The 23,166-nt window shown below is 43.8% G+C and overlaps 1 protein-coding gene across 4 annotated transcripts in view; it reads left to right on the top strand.

The window, feature by feature from the left end:
* Positions 1–23,166, top strand: part of TDP1 (tyrosyl-DNA phosphodiesterase 1) — a 78,231-nt gene that overhangs the window by 28,378 nt on the left and 26,687 nt on the right. For 3 of the 4 annotated variants that reach the window (XM_060097943.1, XM_060097942.1, XM_060097945.1), the window contains 4 exons: positions 1,999–2,181; positions 2,801–2,849; positions 4,841–4,907; positions 6,690–6,797. In XM_060097943.1, the coding sequence (XP_059953926.1) occupies positions 1,999–2,181; positions 2,801–2,849; positions 4,841–4,907; positions 6,690–6,797 (407 nt within the window). Of the gene's footprint in view, positions 1–1,998; positions 2,182–2,800; positions 2,850–4,840; positions 4,908–6,689; positions 6,798–11,628; positions 13,373–23,166 lie in introns of those variants that run through there. The other variant, XM_060097944.1, reaches the window with a different exon arrangement.

Below are 23,166 nucleotides of genomic sequence, written 5' to 3'. Positions count from 1 at the left end.
GTATATTTTGAAGGCAGCTTCATAGTATCTCTAGCACAATTCTGGGCAAATAGTAGGCACTTGATAATTGATTGTCTAATTATAGTTTCCAGTAATTACTTGCATTTTAACATTTTGCCTCATTTATAGGTGTAGAGTTAACAATTCTAAATGGCAAAAGTATATGGAGGATTTTTAGTTTTTTTATTTCTTGTAATAAAATAGAGATTTTTTATTCTTATAAGTTTTATAGCTTTTCATCAGCACATCAAGGATTTTTAACACAAATTCAACAAAGAACAGAAAATAGTGTTGAGTGAAGACTACAACTGAGCTATGATGTATTTGTTTGCTAAACCATTGCCCTGAGAACTGTAATTATGGCAATGACATTTGCTGCTGGTATGAAAATAAGCCAAGAAAGATCTGTAACAAAATAAAACAACCAGCAAGTTAAAGCTTAAAGTTTTCTCCACCTCTCTCTAGGAGTCAGTTTATCGACCTTGGTAAATTCCTTAAAGGGGCTTTCTTAAAAGCCCCTCTTTTTCCATAAATGATATTGTGTGAGAATTCCGCCCGGCCAATGACAACTTTTCACTTTAATTTCCTTTTGTAAGTGAGACCACAGCTGAAAGCGGGCAAGGTCTTGAAGCCACCATCTTTCTGTCTTGACCTGGGGTGGAGAGGGTCCCATATACTGGCTAAGTGCACAGCTTTGTGGGCGGATACCCACACCCAGGGCCAAATCCTGACCTGGTTATGAGCCATGTGACCTTGCCTTGCTCCTTAACCCCTCTTGACATCCATAAAATGGGCACAATAATAGTACTTCCCTCACAGAATTACGTAAGGATTAAATGAGGAAATGAATGCAAGGCATGTGTTGAGTGTTTGGTAAGCACTAGAGTGTATTAGCCTGTGGGCTAGTGGTTCAGAACGGCCAGGTGATGGCACATATTGTGCAGCATCCCAATCTTATTGAAAGCTGAGTAGCATCTTGGAGTTTGCGACCACTTTCCACTGTCAGGAACTCGTGGTGCATCATAGCTGCATTCCAAGGATCAGACGTCTGTTGCACTGAGGTGTAAAGAGAAGCCCAGGGACTTGGCTAGGGTCATGTACCTGATCAAGGACTGAGCCCAGAATAGCCCAAAACAGAAGCTGAGTCTTGTTGTTGGCTCAGTCCTGTTTCCTGTGCCATGCTGCACCCAGGGTGGAAGTTGAGAACTATTTGGGCTCTTGGGGGAAGTGTGTTTATAAATATTAATGCCTACTCTGTGGTAAGGAAAATAATACATATAAACTAGACAATACATCCGTCAGAATATGAGCTCCACTGGGGCAGGAACTGCGGCTTTTTGTTGTTGTTGCCATCTCCAGCCTCTAGGAAGACCCTCGGTACGTGTTTAAATGGATAAAATTTCCCAGTATTTTCTGAATTGTTTCTGCAGCTTTGCATAAATATCAGACAAAGCAGGAAATGCAGGTCAGTCTTCTGCAGTGCTTATGGTAGTATGTATCTATATGTAAATATATTCCCTTTTATTTACAGAGCATCACAGCTGCCTAGATCCCAAGAGTTAAATCTCTTTCAAATAATACAAGTCAAAATATACAATAGCTTGACCTCCTAGTATTGTTTAGGTATGTTAAACCATTGCACCTTCAAGGCAAGAATCTAATTTCGTACGGCAGGTTGGTGCTTTATCTGACATTGCTACTAAAATGGGTCTTTATTTTTCTTAATCTGTTTTTGCTTTTAGTACAAATCAAAGAATTCTGGGAGAAGAATACTTGTGTCCACTTACTCCATTAAAATAAAATATCTTCAGTGTTTAAAAATTATTTCCCAAAGAAGGAAAAAAAACTACACATGGGTATGAACTTGGTCGCTAATATTTTCAGCCTTTCCTTGTGAACAAGGCATTCCAAGGGTGGAAAACCATGTTCTGAGTTATTACAGCATTTCTGTTCACGTGTTTGGAGTAACAGTAGCATTCGTTTTTTATTCTCTCACAGCTTCTGAAGGAGCATGCCTCATCCATACCTAAAGGAGAGTCCTGGCCTATAATAGGTCAGTTCTCAAGCGTTGGCTCCATGGGGGCCGATGAATCAAAATGGTTGTGTTCTGAGTTTAAAGAGAGCTTGGTGACACTGGGCAAAGAAAGCAGGGCCCCAGGAAGTGCTGTTCCTCTTCATCTGGTGAGTGTTCCTCCTCCTTGAGGTCACTTCTTATCCTCTAGTCCAGGAGAAGAATCAAATAAGTCCTCTTTGTCATAGAGAGATGTTTCATTCCGTGGTTTGGGGATGGAAACAGCAGTACCTTAGCATAGTCATTTGTAATCAAGTGGCCCTAATATCATTTGGTGCTGGGAGCCTGCTGATTTGTTCAGAGCTCCATCTCAGCCACAGACTAGCCTGCGAATTCTCCATTCCTTCCTTCAGATCGTCAAGCCAAGGGAAAAAATACTTGATAAAGCATTGCCAGCAGAATTACAAGCATTATTAATTTAGAGACCTTTGAATTAATAATTTTGCATTCGATTCAGTGTTAATTTCACATTTCAGAGGGAAAAAAAATACTCAAATGGAAATGTAATTTTCTTTCATTGACTATAAGTGCTTTCTGTAGTTTAATTACTAGAAGTTTATTTTTTTTCAGTAAGATGGGAACTTGTTTAAAATTTAAAGCACGTTTTCTAAGTCTTTAGGTATTTCTAATTGAGATTTTCATTTTCTTAAAAACGAATCTTCATTCCTTTTAACAAATAGTTCTTCAATGTGGTACATTCCAAGTGTTTTTTTTTTTTTTTTTTCCTAGATCTATCCTTCAGTGGAAAACGTGCGGACCAGCTTAGAAGGATATCCAGGTAATTGTTGGGGAAACTGTCCCGATTGTATTTTGTGTGTGTGTCTATATTTCATAAATGCCCTGGTAAACTTTTTCTTTTTTAATTTTATTGGGATGTAGTTGATTTATAATGTTGTGTTAGTTTCAGGTGTACAGCAGAGTGATTCAGTTACACGTGGCCCTGGTAAACTTTTTAAAACAAGTAATAAAAATGCCTTCCTCCTTGAGACCAGAAAAGTATTGGATAGAAATTTAGAGATCATTCTCTCTTAACTAGATAAGTATCATGAAAGTAGGTAATATTGAGTAGTGCTGTGTTCCAAAGATGATGCCATGCAGTTGGGCAATTTGTGTGTTATTTAATCCTCACAATAGTGCTCTGAGTGATTGATATTTTTACCAATAAGATTGTTCTCACTTCTGCCACCAGAAGATTGCTTGTCCAGACAAGACGTCCGGATAAAACCAGCTTCCCCTACAGCTGTGTGTCATACCTTTCTCTGACCTCTCTCTCCCCACATCCCCCCCTGCCTGAAGTACTGTGTGGTTCTTCCAGATTTGAATCCCAGATACAGATAATATTGAAGGTCCAGAACTTATGCTTAATACTGAGATGAAACCTTTGGTATAACCCAGTTGATATATCTCATCTTGCAAGAGCTTCATCTGTAAATCCTAGGACTGTTTTGTAGACATCTTTCAGTCTTGTCCTCTATTTCCCTTATGTCAGTGCTGGGCACTAAACTTATTTGGAATTCAGCAACCCTCCAGATAGTGCATTCAGGAGGTATTAACCAGAAACCCAAACAGGGTAATGCCTTGGAAAAAGGGGAAGTCTGATTGGCATTTGCTTATGGCTGGAAGCAGAGTGCTCTGAATTAGACCAGCTTAGTCCATTCATTGCTTATCAAACTGCATGTGACCCTGCCAGAAAAATCTCAGTAGGGTTTGGAGTGTATTAGCCCATTTGTTGCTTTTTAATGGCAAGCTAAAATTACTTCACTGAGACTCAGGGACATGGTGATTTTCTGGTTTGTTTGGCTGCTTCTTTTTTTTCTTTTTCCTCCTTTCTGTACTTCTAATAGGCTAGATCCATTCAAAGCATGTTTTTTAGTAGGGAAGAACTTGGTATTTTCAATAAAGCTATTGTGTAACTGGTCCTTGAAACCTCAGCTATGTCCTTAGTTAATTTGTAGTGGGAGATACAACATGTCTTATTCGATATGTCAGAAATTTAAAGCCCTCTTTGGATATAGATTACTATGGAGAAGTTCTAACGTGTTTGGAAAGTCACTGATGAATCTACAGTGAACTTTCTTCCTTTCAAAGAGGAACAAAAATTGGCTTCTGATTGTGTTTCCACTTGGAACTGTATCTTCGTTCTCTTTGTAGGACTATGGCTTTTAGAATTCCTTTTTAAAAATGTAACTGTTTACTGAACATTTTAATTTAGTGATCCTTTTATTTCATTTGTAAGAATCTATGTAGATAGGACAAAGACTATTTGGAAATATCAGTGTAATAGGTGAAGGAGACAGGAGAACCAAGTTTTTATCCTAGTGTGCCTTCCCCCGAGTGTCCTGGTCTTGGGCAAAAAACAGGTGCACCAGACCTCATCTTGCAAAATGTGGCTAAGGGTGTCTCACCTGCATGAGGCCAGCAGGATGGGTAGAGATTCATTCTCTGGTCTTTCCTAACATTTCAGATCTGTGCTATTATGGATGTTAAATTTCCACCACCACTACCACCCCAGTGATTAAATACCTTTTTCTATTCAGATAGTAAACATTTACTATTTGACATGCATACCTAAGAAAGGAAACCCCATTGAGAGAGCAAACCCAATGCAGGTTTGTTTAGCCATTTTCTTTCAAAGAACTATTCCATAAGATGAAATAAGTAGCGGTTTTCTTTTACCTTCCAACTGTTTGCTGTAGATTTTCTTCTTAACAAAGGATCCTCAAATTATAGTCAGTAATTTTCATTTTTTTATTTTTCTTATTTTAAAAGCTGGGGGCTCTCTTCCCTATAGCATCCAGACGGCGGAGAAACAGAATTGGCTCCATTCCTATTTTCAGTAAGTAATAGGTTTAGAATGTTGCCTTTGCTTCTTTAGGGTAAAATAAGAATGTTGTTTGTCAGTATGATTTTTTTTAAAGAAAAGAATCTTATATAATATAGCTATATATAATATATATATATTTTTTTTTTTTTTTTTTTTTTTGTGGTACGCGGGCCTCTCACTGTTGTGGCCTCTCCCGTTGCGGAGCACAGGCTCCGGATGCGCGGGCTCAGCGGCCATGGCTCACGGGCCCAGCTGCTCCACGGCATGTGGGATCTTCCCGGACTGGGGCACGAACCCGTGTCCCCTGCATCAGCAGGCGGACTCTCAACCACTGCGCCACCAGGGAAGCCCAATATAGCTATATTTTTTATCTGCATATGTTAGTGATAGAAATCATTTAAAACAAGGTTCTAAACATTTCTTGGAAATGGTTTTTAATACCAAAGAGTCAAATATTGGCATACAGAGAAAAAGGTAAACAAAAGAACACATTGGGACGTTTCGAATTTACATAAGCAGCATTTTCGTCCATATTTCCAAAATATGTCATCCTTCCGTCTACACATTCATACGCTGTGAAACCACAGGCTTACCGAGGGAAGAATCCACGCCACTCTCTCCAGGGCACGAGGTGCCTTTGGCTTGTAACAGTCAGCAAATGGCCGAGTGTTCAGGTGAGCAGGGTGTGCTGCATCCTCTTCTGGCTGCAGTGGCTGCACATCCTGCGTGTTCTAGGCCAGTTCTAGTTTCATACTTGCTTCAACAAGCATTCATTATGCCGGACGCCAGAAACGAAGGCAGATTACATTTCTCTAGCTTTCAGTCTGGGAGTTCCCTGGGGGTCCAGTGGTTAGGACTCCACGCTTTCACTGCCGAGGGCCTGGGTTCAGTCCCTGCTCGGGGAACTAAGATCCCACGTGCAGTACAGCGAGGCCAAACAAAAAAAAAAAAAGAAAAGAAAAAAAGCTTTCAGTCTAATTCAGTATACCATTCATCCTGGAGCCTTTCTTTAATGCTTTCTTTGGAGATGTTTGGTTTTGCAGAGGACATTTTTAAACATTGAACTCCTTTCGGTATTGTCTTCATACAAGTGAATGTAACAATCTAATAACGAATCTCCCTAATCCTGATTTTACTCTTGCAGGCAATCTGTATTCTTGAGGGACCATCCTCTTATATTCATAAGTAAGGATTGTTGCCTCATAATATAGGTCATTTTTTTCCCATGGAACCATAGTCCTAAAAATGTTGGAAACTTAGAAACCAAACTCAGATATATGAATATCAGCATTTGACTGGAATATTTCTGAATTGTCCCCCTGCCTTTCAGTGTTCCATTTTGATATTCATACTGTTTGTATTTTTCCCATTTTGTATTTTTTTCTTTCAACAAGCATTTGGTGAGCCTCTTGTACTCAGTAACGTGCTCCGGGAGCACAGTTCCTGCTTTCAAGGAGACCAGATGTGCATACATGCAGTTAAAAGCACAATAGAAGTAATATGTATGTGTATGTATGTGTATTCATAACAAGATGGGAAGGCCATACGATAGGTTACAGTGCTTTTTGTAGGTGGTGGTAAGTTTTTCTTCTACGTACCTACATTCTGAAATGAATATGTGTTATGCTGTTAGCTGAATACAGTTTAAGGAGATATCACAGGTTATATGACAGAGAAAGATGTACTCACTGTTTTTTAGATGATAGAATTTTGCTTTTGAGGCAGTTTCCTCATACTAGGACTATGACCAATTTATATTTTCTAATTAGTGCTGTGTGTCTTTCCTGTCACTAGCAAATGGTCAGCTGACACGTCAGGCCGCAGCAATGCCATGCCACATATTAAGACATATATGAGACCCTCTCCAGACTTCAGTCAACTTGCGTGGTTCCTTGTCACAAGGTACGTAGTTCTTACATTCCTGATGGGAGGAGTTGTTACAAGTGTATTTGTAATTCCTGCTAAGAGTACTGAATAGGGTTCCAAAAAGTGACTTTGTGGATTGTCATTAGTTTTCTTTGTGTATGTGTATGTCTTATATGAGCCTTATTTAAAGTAAACCCTCGACATGAATCCCTTGGTAGAGGGATCATTGCCTGATTTTACTTATAAGTGTAGATGTTTACACGGTTTGCATAAAGTTTGTGTTTACTTCTGTATTTAATACTTCAGAAATAGGAATTAGGCAAATTGACATTTGGAGTAAATACAGAAGAAGAATAACACGGTAAAATTAGTATTCCTTAATGATTTTCTTCTTAGATAAGTGAAACTTGAGCAATCAAATCTCTTTGTGTTTTTTTTTAAGCATCTTTATTAAGATAAAATTAATGTACTATAAAGTTCACCAATTTGAAGTCTACAATTTTTTTTTTTTTTTTTTTTTTTTTTTGTGGTACGCGGGCCTCTCACTGTTGTGGCCTCTCCCGTTGCGGAGCACAGGCTCCGGACGCACAGGCTCAGCAGCCATGGCTCACTGGCCCAGCCGCTCTACGGCACGTGGGATCCTCCCAGACTGGGGCACGAACCTGCGTCCCCTGCATCGGCAGGCGGACTCTCAACCACTGCGCCACCAGGGAAGCCCTGAAGTCTACAATTTAATGATTTAGTATTTTCACAGAATTATGAAACCATCACAATAATCCAATTTTAGATTATTTTTGTCACCCCCTATAAGAAAGTCCCTACCTATTAGCATTTTTGTGTCTGTGTTTATAACAAGCTATAAAATAGAGCTGGACTAGAACTTTAGTTCCTGGCTTCTAGTCTGCAGAGACCATTAGACATCTCTTCATAATTTAATAACACAGTTGATGCCAATAGCAACTAATTAAGGTATCTACAGAGTAGAATTATTTCTTTAATGATGAACAAACTTTTAAACAGAAGTTTAAAAGCTTTCATGAACACACTTTTCAACCAAAGAACCACTTAGAAGCAACCAAGTTACTTTCCTAGTTTAAGGAAATTAGTGGCTAACCTTTGCCCCTGGGTCCGGATACGGGTCCAAGACTAAACAGTGTTAGCGGTGGAGGTTAGATGTGAGAGAGGGCTTCCCAGACGTTTCTGAGGAGCCAGAGCACAATGGGAAAGCATACTCTTGAGTCCTAAAGATCGGACTATTCTGTTATTTACTAGCTCTGTGAACTTGGGAAATTTATTTAACCTGAGGCTCTTTCCTGTTGTATAAAATGGGAAAAGTGATGGCTGCCTTTGGGGGTTATTGTGAGAGTTAAATGGCAGAGCCCAGTGGTGGAGACATATCAGCCCCTGACATGAGAGCTGTCGTTACACTTGTTCAAGCTCTGCCCTCAAGGCTGTGAAGGATGACCAGGGGAATTAGTGCCCTTCTCTTTGCTGTGTGCCTATAAAAAGAGAAACTTCTGCCTGTAAAGAGTAGGTTACCTGAGTATGAGACCTGAACTGTAGATCCCTGCGTGGAGAAGTCATTGCCTGAGACAGATAGGAAGTGCCAGGGAGAGCGGAGGCATGGAGCCCGTGTGGCCCCTCTGTGGGTGAGGAGTTTGGGCCTTGGTGAGTGGGAGGTTGTTACTTCCTCCCCCAAGTGTATTTTAAATAAAACACACTTGAGAAAGCTAGATTATTCCCAGCATTCCTGAATTCAAGTGATGAGAAATTAAGTTATAATACTACCCAGTCTTCTAGGAAGTTAACCAACAAAAACATGAATTTGGGCCTAACGTGGACCCTTGGACAGCCTCCCGAGGGACCTGGATACTCAGAGACCACATTTCAGTGTCAGCTCACCTATGTGCTCAGTAACTATCTGTTAAACCAGCTTACTAAGTTGCAAGGAGAAAAACCTGGCTTTTAATACTGGTTCTGTCACATCGTGATGCTGTGTGTGTGACCTTTGCTTCCTTGTATACGCTGATGAGTCAGTAGGACTCAATGAAATTATCTACTTGCTTCTGATTCTACAATGCTACCATTGGAAGCATTGAGGAGTGGTAGGCCATCATACGTCCCAAGGGCTACTTTATTACAAAGCTTGTTGTTTTGCTCTGTGTTGAGTACCTGAAATGATGTGACATTTCCCTCAATCAGATCTGACAGATTCTCTACCCATTATATTATGTTTTTCTACTCATCAGGGCTCTTACTGAAATCATACCACTTTGCAGCAATGTTGGATTGAATCTGAAGGCTATTCTTCCAACTTTATTTTATTTATTTATTTATTTTTCAGTACGCAGGCCTCTCACTGTTGTGGCCTCTCCGTTGCGGAGCACAGGCTCCGGAGGCACAGGCTCAGTGGCCATGGCTCACGGGCCCAGCTGCTCCGCGGCATGTGGGATCTTCCCGGACCGGGGCACGAACCCGTGTCCCCTGCATTGGCAGGCAGACTCTCAACCACTGCGCCACCAGGGAAGCCCTCTTCCAACTTTAGTTAAAATCCTCTTAATTATTAGCAGAATGTTTTTTCTCAAAATAGGGTCAGAGGGTCAGAGCAATATAAAGAAACATATCAGTTATTGGGGAAAAGTGCTCTCGTCTAGCATCATGGGTTTTTTGGCCCCAAGAAATTAAGCTTTCAAAAGCGTGCAGCTCACCTTTTATCCACGGAGTGATCAGAAGTGATCTCTTTTACTCCCCTCCTGCCGTTGGGTAGACTTTTCCTCCAAGATGTTAGTGTCGAAGTCTTCTATGTAAGAGTGCTTGCTGTGGGTCTTTGAGGGTTACCAGAGATGGAAATCCTGGTGCCGGGGACCCAGGGATAAAGGAGAGGAGAGGCTGTTTGGAGGGCTGGCCTTGTAGGATGGAAATGGAAACGCTGGGTCCTGGGAAGGAAGGGACAATTCCTCTCACGCTGCCGTGTTAGTCAGGGTTCTCCAGAGAAATGGAACCAGTAGATGAGATACACAGAGAGGTATTTTTATTTTAAGGAATTGACTCGCGATTGTGGGAGCTTCAAAGTCCAGGATCCGTAGGGCCAGCCCGCAGCCTGGAGTCTTGAGTCTCCGGTCCTGTGTTGCAGTCTTGAGCCTCTCTTTACTTTCCCTGGAAAGGACAATTTGGGGATTGTTTTTCCTCAAAGTGGAGTGAAAAGGATAGATGTGCTTCACAGAATTTGCATGAGATTTACTGATTATGATTTAAGGGCACTAAGGGAGGTTGAGATTAAGTTAACCCCGTGAGTAATCCTTTTCTACGGCTGAGTTTCGTAGTTTAACGACCGTGTGTGCTCAGCCCTGGGAGCACGACTGGGAAAAAGAGTGAGGCGTGCTCCTGCCATGCAGGGGCTGTGGGGAGAGATGACACTGGCCCCTCGTCGTTCTGCTGTGTAAGGGCCAGTGTTAGAAACATATTTTCTGGCTGGAGCAGGGTCTCGTTGTGTGAGAGACCACCAGCTAAAGCTAAGAAAGTGGTATTTCATGTAGGTCTCGAGGTAGGTCTGGAAGTAAACCAGGTGGATTGGGAGGGGAATCTGAGCCGAGGAGCTAGGGGACAAAGGGCACAGAGCTGAGAAAGCCCATGGGGCTTTCAGGGAGAATCTGAGTGAGTCCATGCAGCTAGATGAGCAAAAACAGATTCAGATACCTTCAGAATAGGTCTTCTCAGACAAGGGCACCTGTGTTCTTGCACTTAAAAGTCCAGAAAGCATCTACTGTCAGTTGATTCATTTAATATTTGGTGGTGGTTTTGTACTGTGAATGTCTGCTGTAATACTGACTGGCTTAATGATAACTTGGAAGTTAATTGAAGAATTTGAAATTTGTCTTTGTGAATCTGTGGCTTCTAATATTATTCTGGAGCACCTAGACCAAAAACTCTACTTGCCAAGATGTTTAAAGGATAACAAGTAACATTCATTCAGGGATTTCAACATGCCAGACACTGTTCTAAATGCTTTATGTACGTTTATCCATTTAATGCTCACAACAGCTCCATGAGGACTTGGAGAAATGAGTGGTTGAAAAGGCTGCCCGTGGTCACACGGTAGTAAGTGGTAGAAGCAGGATTTGAACCCCAGGCATTTGGCTCCACGACTGGCACTCTTCAGCTCTACCTTCTAATGCCTCTTAATTAAGATATGGTTTTAGTGCTCCTGTTTTCTGTGAAGACAGTTAGGTCAAAAGAAACTGCAGCACATTTTACTTTGTTATGTAAAAGAGAAAAAGCCCCCATAGCACTCCAGTTTTATGAAAGGATGCCTGAGAAATGTAACTTCCATAACAATTTAGAACACACTTAGAGCCCGCTCTCCAGCCCTTTCTTAACAAGGGAACGTACAGGTCCCAAGTATAAGTGACATCTACTACTAACTCCTTTCTTTTTTGTATTTGTTTCCAACCGAATCTCCCAAACCGAGCTCATCTGTCTAGAAGGAGGTTCCTTTCCCGTCATCTCTCTTTGCCCCAGAGGCACCTGCCCACTCTCATAAGGCTTGAAGCCCAGCTGTCCTCTTGTGCTCTTCCTTCCTTCCTTGGAGCGTTTACCGAGGTCCTTCCTCCTGTGGATGCTGGGCACTTGGGATAAAACAATAAGAAGATTTACGTAGTGCCTTTGAGATGCTCAGAATCTCAGAGATGTCAGAAGCCAGACACAGAAATGATTTCAATAGAAAGCGATGAACTGTATTCTTGAGGTGGGCACGTGGACGCTTTCGAAATAGGTATCAAAGCTTACGGGTCCTTCAAATGTCTCAAAGTTTCCTCTTCTGATCCCTGGACTTCTGAAATGATTGCCTGTCTGTTGTCCCATCTCACAGGTCGTCCTCTTCCCAGGCCACCTGTCCTCGTTGTCCATGACCATTCATCTTTCAGAGACATGGGTCTTCCTCCTCGTCCCATGTTCAGAATCCTTGCCCGTTTCCTGTAAGCTGAAGCCTGGAGTCCTCTGTTGGCATTCAGACCCTGGCCACCCCATTTCCACCTTGCTTCTCCTGTACTTCCTGGCGGGAACTGCCAGCAGCAGCCGGGCTGGCCTCCTTTGCCCCTGAAGTCATCCTGCCAGCAGCCCGTGTAGTCCCCTTTCCAGGTGCCTTGGTCCTTTTCCTCTGCCTCTCCAGCTGCTGCTCATCTCATCAGCGCTGTGCTCAGGGCTGGCCTCTTCTCAAGGAGGCTTTGCCAGCCTCTCCCTCCTGCACATCCTCAAGAGCACTTGTGCGTGTGCTTGGGAGCTCACTGTTCCGTCTCATCTTGTAGAGAAGAGAGAGTATGAGCTTTACATCATCAGACGGTCCTGGACAAGATGATCTGTCTACTCCTGAACGAGTCTTTTGCCGTGAACAAGTTTCTTAACCGCTCTGAGCCTCAGACACCTCATCTGCACAGCAGCCACGAGGGTGTGAGGTGCCACGCTTGGTGATTGGACCCGCAGGCAGAAGAGTTCAGCTTTAAGTTCAGAGCGGTAAATTCACTGATAAAGTACAGTGAAAGAACTGGAAGTGGAAGAGCACAATCTTGACACAAGGGTCACTGGTGATAGTCCAGTGCGTGTGGCCCCTGCATGTGACCTACTCCACCATTAGAATGAGAGGTTCATGCTCCCATGGAATTTACATTAGGACCAAAGAGCTGGCTGTATATGTGTTATGTAATTGCAGTGTAATTCTTTTCTGACCATTCTGCATAAGTAGATTTTCTCCCAGCAAGGCCTGCACTGACTTTCAGCTCAGCTTAAACGTCACTGAAACTCTCCTTGCTTCCTCAGCCTCCTGGTGTCCGTCTGTCCAACAACTCATGGTCCACATATTACTTATTTTAGCCATTGCTCTTTCCAGACACTACTCCGTTCCAGGCAGGGTGTCCATATGCCCTGGGCTTCTTGCATGGTCTGTGTTGTTTCCCTTTCAGTGTGGTTGCTTGTGTGATCACTGGCTTCCCCTCTCACCTCTGAGCCACGTCCATTTCTGTCTTGTTCAGTGTCCTCCAGTGCCTGGCATGGAGGGGCGCTCAGCACAGATTTGTTAACGAGGAATCGAACGAAGGCCAGGATGGAGGCTGTACCACTGAAAGCACTGCCTAGACTTTGTGCGTAATTGACTGTGGGAGATGCTTCAAAGGCGAGTCCTGGGCTTGGGGTGTGGCTGGTAGGGAGATGGGGGATGGTCACCATCATCAATAGAGAAGTCAGGAAATGAAACTGGTGTCGGTGGGAGAATGGTCAGCTCGATTAGACTGATTTATTATGGTGGGATGGTCAAGCGGAATTGTTTATTGGTGGTGTTGCACTCAGAAGGTCGGTGTACACATGGTATATTTTGGAGTTCTCTTTGGAACTGATCATGGACACCCTGAGCCTTTGTGGATGGTCAGGGAAGAGTGGAGCACAAGGTTGGTGCCTGGGAGGGGAGGAACATACAGGGACTAAACATCACATTAACTAAGTGTTCCACTGCCACACAGATGAATTGGATCCAAGCCTTCCCTCCTGAGTTAAAGAACAACTAACTGGTCACCATCTTCCATGAAATAATCTTCCTTCTACCTAAGAAATGTTCTATGTTGTATTTTGGGCATCATAAAATTTAACCATTCATTTCAACATGTATTTATTGAGCACCTGCTGTGTAGCAGGTACTTTTCCAGGTGCAGGGAGTGCAATAATAAAACGTAATCCTTGACCTTATGATGGTGAGAGTTACACAAAAACCAAGTTTATATGTATCAAATGGTGATAATTGCTCTAGAGAAAAATAAAGTAGAAGAATAATTTAGGTGCACAGTCCTTTACTCAAAATCCTTGAGACAAGATGTATTTGGAGCTGGAAACATAATATGATACATGTACTATCTGTTAACATCCTTAGTGGTGTTACAAGTAGCCTCATGTTAGCTTAGGTCAACTTTTGTCACCTAATGAGTTAACAAAATTAAGTTTTGCCATTAAGTATAATAAGTTAGGTAATAGCTTAATTTCCAAGTTGGTTTCGGTTGTTTTAGATTTTCAGAGCTAACGTAGTGCTTACGCTAAGTTCCAGGCATTCTTCTAAAAGCATAGTCCATACACACACATACACTCATGTACTCCTCATAACAACCCTACAACAGGGCTGTTAGTCCCCTTTACAGATGGGAGAACTGAAGCACAGAGAGAGTCCCCAAGTGCCCAGGAACCCAGTAACACCCTCAGGCGCTGTGCTGTCCCTGTGTCAGGAAGGGAGGCTGTTCATGAATAGGACGGTCAGGGAAGGCCTCACTGACGTGGTGACACTTAAGCAGAGACCTGGAAGAAGCGAGGGAGCCGTGTGGATGGAGAGCTGGGGGAATGCGTTCTGGGCAGAGAGGCGGAGTTGGGGATATTCTGGTTTGTGATTGAGAAACCAAGTGGGTACTGCTGGAGTGAGTGGGATTGGAGGGCCGGGGAGGTCAGAGCAGTAACTGGCATTTTGGTCAAGATAATCCTTCGTTGTGCAGGATTGTCCTGTGCGTTATAGGGTGTTTAGTAACCTGGGCCTCACATACGAACCGCCATGTCACGGTGAAAGCCATCCAGATGCCCCATGCCTTTCTAAATATCCCCTAGATTGTCTCTCCTGGTGGAGAGAATAAATTCAGAATAAGTTCAGAACTCTGTGAACAACTGATTTATGAGTGCCGCTGTTCTTTCATTTAATGCATTTTCCTACTTCAGAGTGATGAGGTGGGGTTGTAGAGAGAACCTGGATTCTAGTCTAAATGAAACGATAACGCCAGCAAACCTTACAGTCCATCTACAAAGTGTCAGATGTATTATGTTTTAAGAATGGGGATTTTAGTGAAAGATAAATACATCAAAAGCTGCATGCATTTAACTCCCTTTTTTTTTTTTTTGACACTTTACTACTACTTTGATCTATTACCCCTCCATGTTAATGTTCACGTTTAGGATGAATAAGTACCTTTTACTAAAACAGATTTCCCAGAAAAAAATTATAACAGTAATAAGCAAGATGGATGATAAGCAACGTGAATTTTGACTCTAACCTAAAAATGAGACCTTTTTTTTAATAAGCCAGATTCGTACATCCAAAGAAGTGTTGCCCTTCAAGGTGGTCACCTTCTGAAACTAGATATTTTTTGAAGAATACTGCCACTGCTCAAATCCTTTTGCCACTCTTTAGAATTTCCTTCACAATGAGTTTACATGGCACATTAATGAGTACTGTTTCTTAATAGACATGCTTCTGTTCTAGGCCTTGTATAAGGTTATTGTTGCTTTGTAATAAGTTACCATAAACTGAGTGGCTGAAAACAATGCAGATTTAGTATCCTGCAGTTTCTGTGGGTCAGGAGTCTGGACATGGGTTAGCTGCACAGGATCAAAGTGTTGACCAGGGAGGGCTATGATCTCCTCTAAGGCTCAGGGTCTTCTTCCAAACTCACTGGTGGTTGGCAGAATTTAGTTGCTTATGGCAAAGCATAGCTGTTTGCTTCTTCAAAATCAACAGGAGAATCTCTCCTCAGGAAGGACCTAGTCCCTCCTTTTAGGCTTCACCTGATTAGGTCAGGCCAACCCAGGATTAACCCAAACCTTTTGATTAACTTAAAAGTCAAGGGAAGGGGCCTCCCTGGTGGCTCAGTGGTTGAGAGTCCGCCTGCCGATCCAGGGGATACGGGTTCGTGCCCCGGTCTGGGAGGATCCCATATGCCGCAGAGCGGCTGGGCCCGTGGGCCATGGCCACTGGGCCTGCGCATCCGGAGCCTGTGCTCTGCGGCGGGGGAGGCCACGGCGGTGGGAGGCCCGCGTACCGCAAAAAAAAAAAAAAAAAAAAAAATCAAGGGAGGGCTTCCCTGGTGGCGCAGTGGTTGGGAGACCGCCTGCCGATGCAGGGGACATGGGTTCGTGCCCCAGTCCAGGAAGATCCCACATGCCGCAGAGCAACTGGGCCCGTGAGCCATGGCCGCCGAGCCTGCACGTCCAGAGCCTGTGCTCCGCAATGGGAGAGGCCACAACAGTGAGAGGCCCGCGTACTGCAAAAAAAAAAAAAAAGTCAAGGGATTAGTAACCTAATCATGGGAATGAAATCCCATCATACTCACAATTTTTGCTCACACTCCAGGGGAGGGGGTTATACTGGATACGTACACCAGGGGCAGGGGCAGAAACCTTGGGGGCTGTCTTCCAGTTCTGCCCTCCACCGGCCTCATTGGTATTCATTACCCAGCTTGATTCATCCATCTTATTCTCCAGCCTTGACTTGAAATGATTTCTTACTATTTTTAAAATTGAGGTTTATTTTCCATAGTTAAGGGAAATGCCCCTTGAATATACTCAAAAGACTGAACCTCAGGCTCTAGAGGCTGTTTAAGAAGTGACGTTCTAAGCATTATTTGGAGCCAAAGAAGGCAGCTTTATTGGAGTGAGGTAATAACCCTGCAGCATGATTGCTTTGGAGAACCACATACTAGGGTGTGTAAAGCTGTTAAAAAAGAATGATAGGGCCTCCCTGGTGGCGCAAGTGGTTGAGAGTCCGCCTGCCGATGCAGGGGATGCGGGTTCGTGCCCCGGTCTGGGAGGATCCCATGTGCCGCGGAGCGGCTGGGCCCGTGAGCCATGGCCGCTGAGCCTGCGCGTCCGGAGCCTGCGCGTCCGGAGCCTGTGCTCCGCAACGGGGGAGGCCACAACAGTGAGAGGCCCGCACACCGAAAAAAAAAAAAAAAAAAAAAAGAATGATAATAAGTCTTATAAAAGATAAGTAGGGGGCTTCCCTGGTGGCGCAGTGGTTGAGAGTCCGCCTGCCGATGCAGGGGAAGTGGGTTCGTGCCCCGGTCCGGGAAGATCCCACATGCCGCGGAGAGGCTGGGCCTGTGAGCCATGGCCACTGAGCCTGCACGTCCTGAGCCTGTGCTCTGCGACGGAAGAGGCCACAGCAGTGAGAGGCCCGCGTACCACAAAAAAAAAAAAAAGAAAAAACATAAGTAGGATCCTAAAAGATCTAATTTCCAAAAAAAACCAAAAGACTTCATCACTTTAGAAGTGTACTTCACATATTTCCTATAGTGTGTGCATAATGATCACTGGTCATTTCTGTACCCATCATAAGTAGAGGATGTTGGCTACCTGGTCACAGGGACTTGGTTTTATCCAGTTGACATTTCACAAATGTGGAAACTGGTTTGAAGATCAGGGACTGAAATCTTATAAAAATGCTAGCCTTGATATAGTTTTCATCTTCTGTTTTATTTACCCTTTTAAATACACAAAACTCACAAAGTTTTCATTTCCTCTCTTTCATGATGTGTTGTGATTGGGATTCTGACTGAAAACCTTTTCATAGATCCTGGGTTATGTTTTCGTATAGAGCTGCTACATCACCTAAATCTGCACTAAAACCATTTTTAATGAAGTTTCTGTGTGATTGGACTTGATATACGTTAGAAGTTTTTGTTCTACTCTAAGAGAAAATGAATTCATAATTCCCATACTTTTTTTCCTACGAAAATGCTCTTCCTGACACTTGGTAATTTTGTGCAATGTCTGTGTTTTCTTTCAGACCACTAAGTATAGCACCTAGTACAGTACCTGGTCTGCAGTGGCTCAGCAAATTTTGAATGAATGTGTAGTATCCCTCTTAATCTAACTACAGTACCGTTCATTTTCTGACCGCTTCTCAGGTTTAAGTATGTTTCCCTTTCTGTACTGTCCAGAACACTTAAGCTTATCAGTTTTTTTTTTTTTTAAACTTAAGCTTATCCTTAAGGTTGGTCTCAAATCTTCCCCTTTGCAACTTCTTCTAGCTCAGCAGACATGATTCATTGTTTTCCCTTTGTGTTTTCAAGCACCTCTTGCCTGGTCCTTTTACATCTCCCTTTTTGGTCTTTGGGCATCCATTGGCCTCAATTTATTATGAGCTGCTTGAGAGTGGGTGCCAGGTCTTACTCACCTTTATCCTCAGCATCTAACACTGTGCCCAGCATATGGTTAGGGACCAGTACGTATTTGAATCAGCGCCCTTTTCAGAACTCTTTTGTTCAAATAAATTATATCCACACATCATAGAACAAGGGTATGCAGAGCAGGTTTGTCATCCCACTCCTGTTCCCCAGCCATCCTGCTCAACCCCAAACCACTACTGCTAGTTTCTTAGCTTTAACCTCATCAGCCCTTTCAAACTCAGGTACCTCAGATGATGATTTTATCCAATCAGCCATCATACTAGGACAAGATCCATGTCCTAATTCGGGATTGCCGTTTACTAGCCTTGCCTCTCAAATTTTGGGAAAGTCATTTCTTTTTTTTTTTTAATTTTATTTAATTTATTTTTTTATACAGTAGGTTCTTATTAGTTATCCATTTTATACATATTAGTGTATACATGTCAATCCCAGTCTTCCAGTTCATCACAGCACCACCCCCACCACCACCCCGGGAAAGTCATTTCTAATCTGAGCCTTTTCTCACTTATGGAATGCTCAGAGGAGGAGGATAGGAAGTAAGTGTGAAAGTTACCCATTAAACGGTATGATGTATGATGATGTAAGTCAACTGCTTGGTTTTTACTGGCTACTGACAACCACGTGTTATTATTAAGGTTATGTTCATTAGTCCTCTAGGGAGTCAAGAAAGCTTATCAAGACTTTATCTGTTTTGTTTATATGACATATGGATGTGTAGTATGTGACCTAAAGATTTTCCATAGGTATAGCCTTTTCTCAACTCAATGTGGTTAAGTTAAAAACTGGTCATAATTTTTCTATATAATCAAGGCAAGTATATTCAGCTAGAAGAATATGTTCAAAGAAACTTAAAACTAGCACTTTAGCTTGAACTTACTAGAATGTTTTATTGGCTAGCTTTTGTCTGGTTGCTTTTTTTTTTTTGCGGTACGTGGGCCTCTCACTGTTGTGGCCTCTCCCGTTGCAGAGCACAGGCTCCGGACACGCAGGCTCAGTGGCCATGGCTCATGGGCCCAGCCGCTCCGCGGCATGTGGGATCCTCCCGGACCGGGGCACAAACCCATGTCTCCTGCATCAGCAGGCGGACTCCCAACCACTACGCCACCAGGGAAGCCCTGTCTGGTTGCTTTTATGGAAAGCTATTTATAGTTCTCCATGCTACTGTGAAATCATCCTGTGTTTGATGGGCAGCCTGTTATGGAATTACTGGAGCATAATGACAAATACAGTATTTAAATTTTACCACAGGACCAAGCAGGCAAGAAGATGAGCTTGAAGAAGCAACCTTGGCTGAGAAGATAGCGGCTAGGAGTAATTGGCAAACCCAGTGAGAACAATTATGAAAGCTGTGCATTGTGGGTGGGCAGAAAGCAGCGATCCCTGTTACAGTTGCCTGGCAACCGACAGGCATTGCAGGATGGTCGGGATGAGTAGAAATGTTACTGCTGCCGCTTTAGGGGAAAACAAGACAAGTGCTTGACTAGAAAACGACTGTGGCTTTTTGAGGAAACATAAAGGAGACTCTCGCCCCGCTCTGCTTTTCCACATAGCTGTGCAATGTTTCTCTTATGTCTGTTCCTTTGATTCTGAAACAAATGGTCTTTTTCCTCCTTTGTCTGAGCTTTTTGGTAAAAATCAGATTGGATCACACAGAAAAATATTCATAGATGTCATTGGAGTAGACTTGGTTGCCTGGCACTACAGCTCCAGGTTGGTATGCCTCAAGTACTTGGTTACAAATAATGGTTATTAGTATGAAAGTCTGCAAATGACTTCCTTTATATGTTAGAGATGATTCAATGTCCCTCACTTTCTTGCATTCTGGTACAAGTAGACCAAGGTCGGTACATGCCGCTTTTCATGCTCGTGGGAACAAGTCTCCTGAAGCAGTATCCCTGATGGGAGAAAGCTTGAGACCCCCAACCTAGGGCCTCTAGACCCTTCGTACGCTGGCCATGCTAGTGACACGCTGTACCTGTGGCTAGAGATGACGAGGTACTGTCTGGGAGTTCTGCACCAGGAACTGGCTTCCAAAGGAGACACCTCACAAATGATAACAAATACTTGTGTGGTGCTTATATGCTGACTCATTTAATGCTGACTCATCTAGTCCTCCCAGTTGAGATCTAGGTACTATAATCCTCATTTTAGAGATACGAAAACTAAAGCATAGAGACCTTGAATAACATGGCCCAGTAGGCGAGGTGGTAGAACTAGGATTCAAACCCAGAGAGTCTAGCATGAATATTTCTTGCCTGTGTGCCAGACACTGCTCTAGGCTTTGGTGATGGATGACGAACAAGACAGGCATGGTCCCTGCCCGCAAGGAGCTTGTGTTCTAGTCGGTGTAGCCCTGTTGCCTTCTGCTTCGGGATCAGCACTGCTGGCTAAGTCTCTGGGGAGAACACGCAGCTCAAAAACTCACCGCAGCCCCCTTTCCTAAGAGCAACTTGTCAGATCGTGTTTCCTCCCCGCTAACAGCCTCCAGCACTGCGGAGCCAGGCCTTTCCCCGACTCTTCTCTCCTGGTCCTTCGACGAAAATGTTCTGACTTCCTACCCATCACTTTGCCCTAGCTTCCCCACCCCCCACCCAGTGAAGGTTGTGGTTTCTGCTATAGCTGTCATTTGTGGCCCCTGCTGCTCAAGCTCAGACGGCAGTGTGGCTGGCCCTGAGAGGCCTGATGCTGCTTTTTCCTAGCCTTTGTGTGTCCTGCCTCTGTTAGTCTTTTGAGCATCCGGTCTGTGCCAGGCTTTGGTAGGGTCCAGTGCTTAAACCTTCCAGGTGCTCCTAAAACACTTCTTCATCCTGGTCATCAGTTCCCACTTACTAGTCAACATCCGGGCACCTGACAGATTTCTCGAGCGCCTGAGTCCTCTGGCTTCTGCCCATCTACAGTGTTCATACCAAGCTCAACCACCCTGCATAGTGGTTCATGCCGCCTAGAGCCTGGATCTTCTGGATGTTCCTGTCGTCCCACATTGCTCTGAAGTCCCTCATCATTCAGTCTTTTGCTCATCTGCCCTTCCTTTGCAGATGCACATTCAGTACCTATTCTTGGTGCCATGCTGGGCCTATGGGCCTGCAGATGTCCCCGAGCTCGGGATATTGATCACTAGATCTGCCCATCTACCGAGAGCTTGATCGGGACGTCGGTAGGTGTGCACACGTGTGTGTGTTCAGGGGAATTCACAGTTTACCCTGTGGCAGTTCAGGGCATCCAGGGTGGCAGTAATGCAGGGGTGGTGGTTCAGAGAAGAGAGAGATCACTTCTGCATGAAATAACTAGATGAAGCTTTGGGACGTGGCACGTTTTGTGTTTGATAGGCCGAGGTGGAACATTAGGTAGAAGAAATCATGTACTTGAAGTCCTGAGGCAGGGGGCGCTGCCAGAGGGGGCGGTGGTCTGGGCTGGCACGGAGAGCTGTGGGGTGGGAGGGCAGCCTGACCGGTGGATGGGGCAGGGCTTGTGGCGCTGGCCTGAGACGGGCAGAGGACTTGAGGCTTCACAGGTGGGGAGCACTGAATGCCTTTGAACAAGGGAGTGAGATCGCCAACAGTGTTTTGCTAATGTTACTGATAGTGTCTGTCCTTGTTCAAGGCTTTATGACTGATGTACTGTTCCCATGATAAGGCCATCCCCGTGCCCTCTGAGATCTAAGTGGAGCAGGTATGTTATGAATGTAGAAACAGCTGCAGAGCTGAGGCTGCTCATCCAGGGCGTGGCTGACCCAGCCCTTGAACGGCTCTTTCTTCTAAGCCATGACTCTTTCTGGAATTGGTTTATGGGGTAGAATAGAGGAAATAAAGCACGGGGGCAGAGAAAACTACTGAGAGACTGGTGCAGAGTTCCAGACACAGAACTGTAAAGGTGGCCACAGAAGGGAAAAGCAGAGGGGCGTTCGCAATAGAAACCTTACAGAAGAATCCAGAGAAACAGGCTGATGAGAACAGGGCGGGAGGAAGCTGGAAGAATTGGGTTACCTGCAAGGTTGTGAACAGAACTCTCTGGGAAAGTTACAGATGCAGGCAAAGCTCGTGGAGCTGGTCGCTCACCCCAAGGAGGCTGCCCCTTGTCCTGTCTCGGAAGGTTTTTGTGGAAACCACTTGTTGGCTCTGTGGCATCAGTACTTGGTGCTATTGGCTGTGAGCTTCCCAGAGGCTGCCCCACTGTGGGACCCAGGGAGGCAAAGGTGGGGGACTTGAGCAACGTCACAGACTTGGTTTGGGGGCTCAGGGAGGGATCTTCTTCAGAAAGCCTTTCAGGGTCTCTAAGGGAGTTGACCAAATATTGGCTATTCATCAGACCTTTTGGTGCTACCTGGATTATAAACACTCCACTGCCTGCAGCCACACCCTTGCTCTCCACAGCTCCTTCTGTTTTCTAAGCTGTTTCCCCACGTGGAAAACCAGGGGCTGGACTAGATCAGTGGTTTGGGGCCGTGGTCCCTAGAGCCCTAAGGGTCCTGGAAACCACTTTCAGAGCTCACTGTCCTGCTTTAAATGTTTCCTTTGAACAAAGGACTCTCCAGGCTTAAAAAAAGAAAAAAGTTTAAAATATATTACAGTAGATAGCCTCCCAGAGCCTATTCTAACAAAATTTCATGGATCTGTTCTAAGTATTAATACTTTCCAAATGTCTCCTTTGTGCCATGCTTTACAATTTCCTAAACACTTTCACCTAGATTATTTTATTCATTCTCATTATAACCCAGTGAAGTGAACAGATGGTGTTAAACCCATATTATAGACAAAGAAATTGGTGCCCAAAGGATGTAACCCCAAGGTCACAGCTGACCAAAACCAAAACTCAAATCTTATGAACCTGTTGCTCTTTTCAAGTTCTTGTTTTGCCTTTCCACTATAGGAGATGGACCAAAATAATGAAACGTTTCAGTAGAAAATGAAATAGCAATCCGTTTTGGGTTATCACATTGGTTACTATTAAATATACACTGAGATTGTTTGATATGGTGTTCTAAATACCAGTTTTGACCCGAAATTTGAAAAGCAACTTTTGATCCCGCTTGACAGGGTTTTTTGTCATTTTGGATTCTGGATGCTGACGTGATGGCTTTTTAAGCCCGTGTGATTCGATTTGTGGGATCGAAGAGAGATGGATTCTTTTACAGACTAAGTTGACCGCTAGGCTGGACTGTGCCGTGGACTGAAAGCTAGGCTTCCAGATCCAGATTCAGAAGGGGGTCGTAACATGCCTGTGACTGAGAAACAAAGTGAGTTTGCAAGTGGATTTCTCAGTCTGTTTGGTGATCTGTCAGAATCGTAACTTGCAAAAGCCTACACCCACGTATCTTATCTCTTCTAGACTCTGCTCTTGCTTATCTTTGGAAAAACATGGGTCATAATCATTTTCGTTTTTCTTTTTCTGCTGGCATTTCTTTGTTGATACATTGTATCTATAAATCA

This window comes from Mesoplodon densirostris, chromosome 4 (genome assembly GCF_025265405.1).
Source record: "Mesoplodon densirostris isolate mMesDen1 chromosome 4, mMesDen1 primary haplotype, whole genome shotgun sequence".
Taxonomy (NCBI): Eukaryota; Metazoa; Chordata; class Mammalia; order Artiodactyla; family Ziphiidae; genus Mesoplodon; species Mesoplodon densirostris.
Note: the sequence above shows the minus strand (reverse complement) of the source record. Positions and strands in the feature narration are given on the sequence as shown.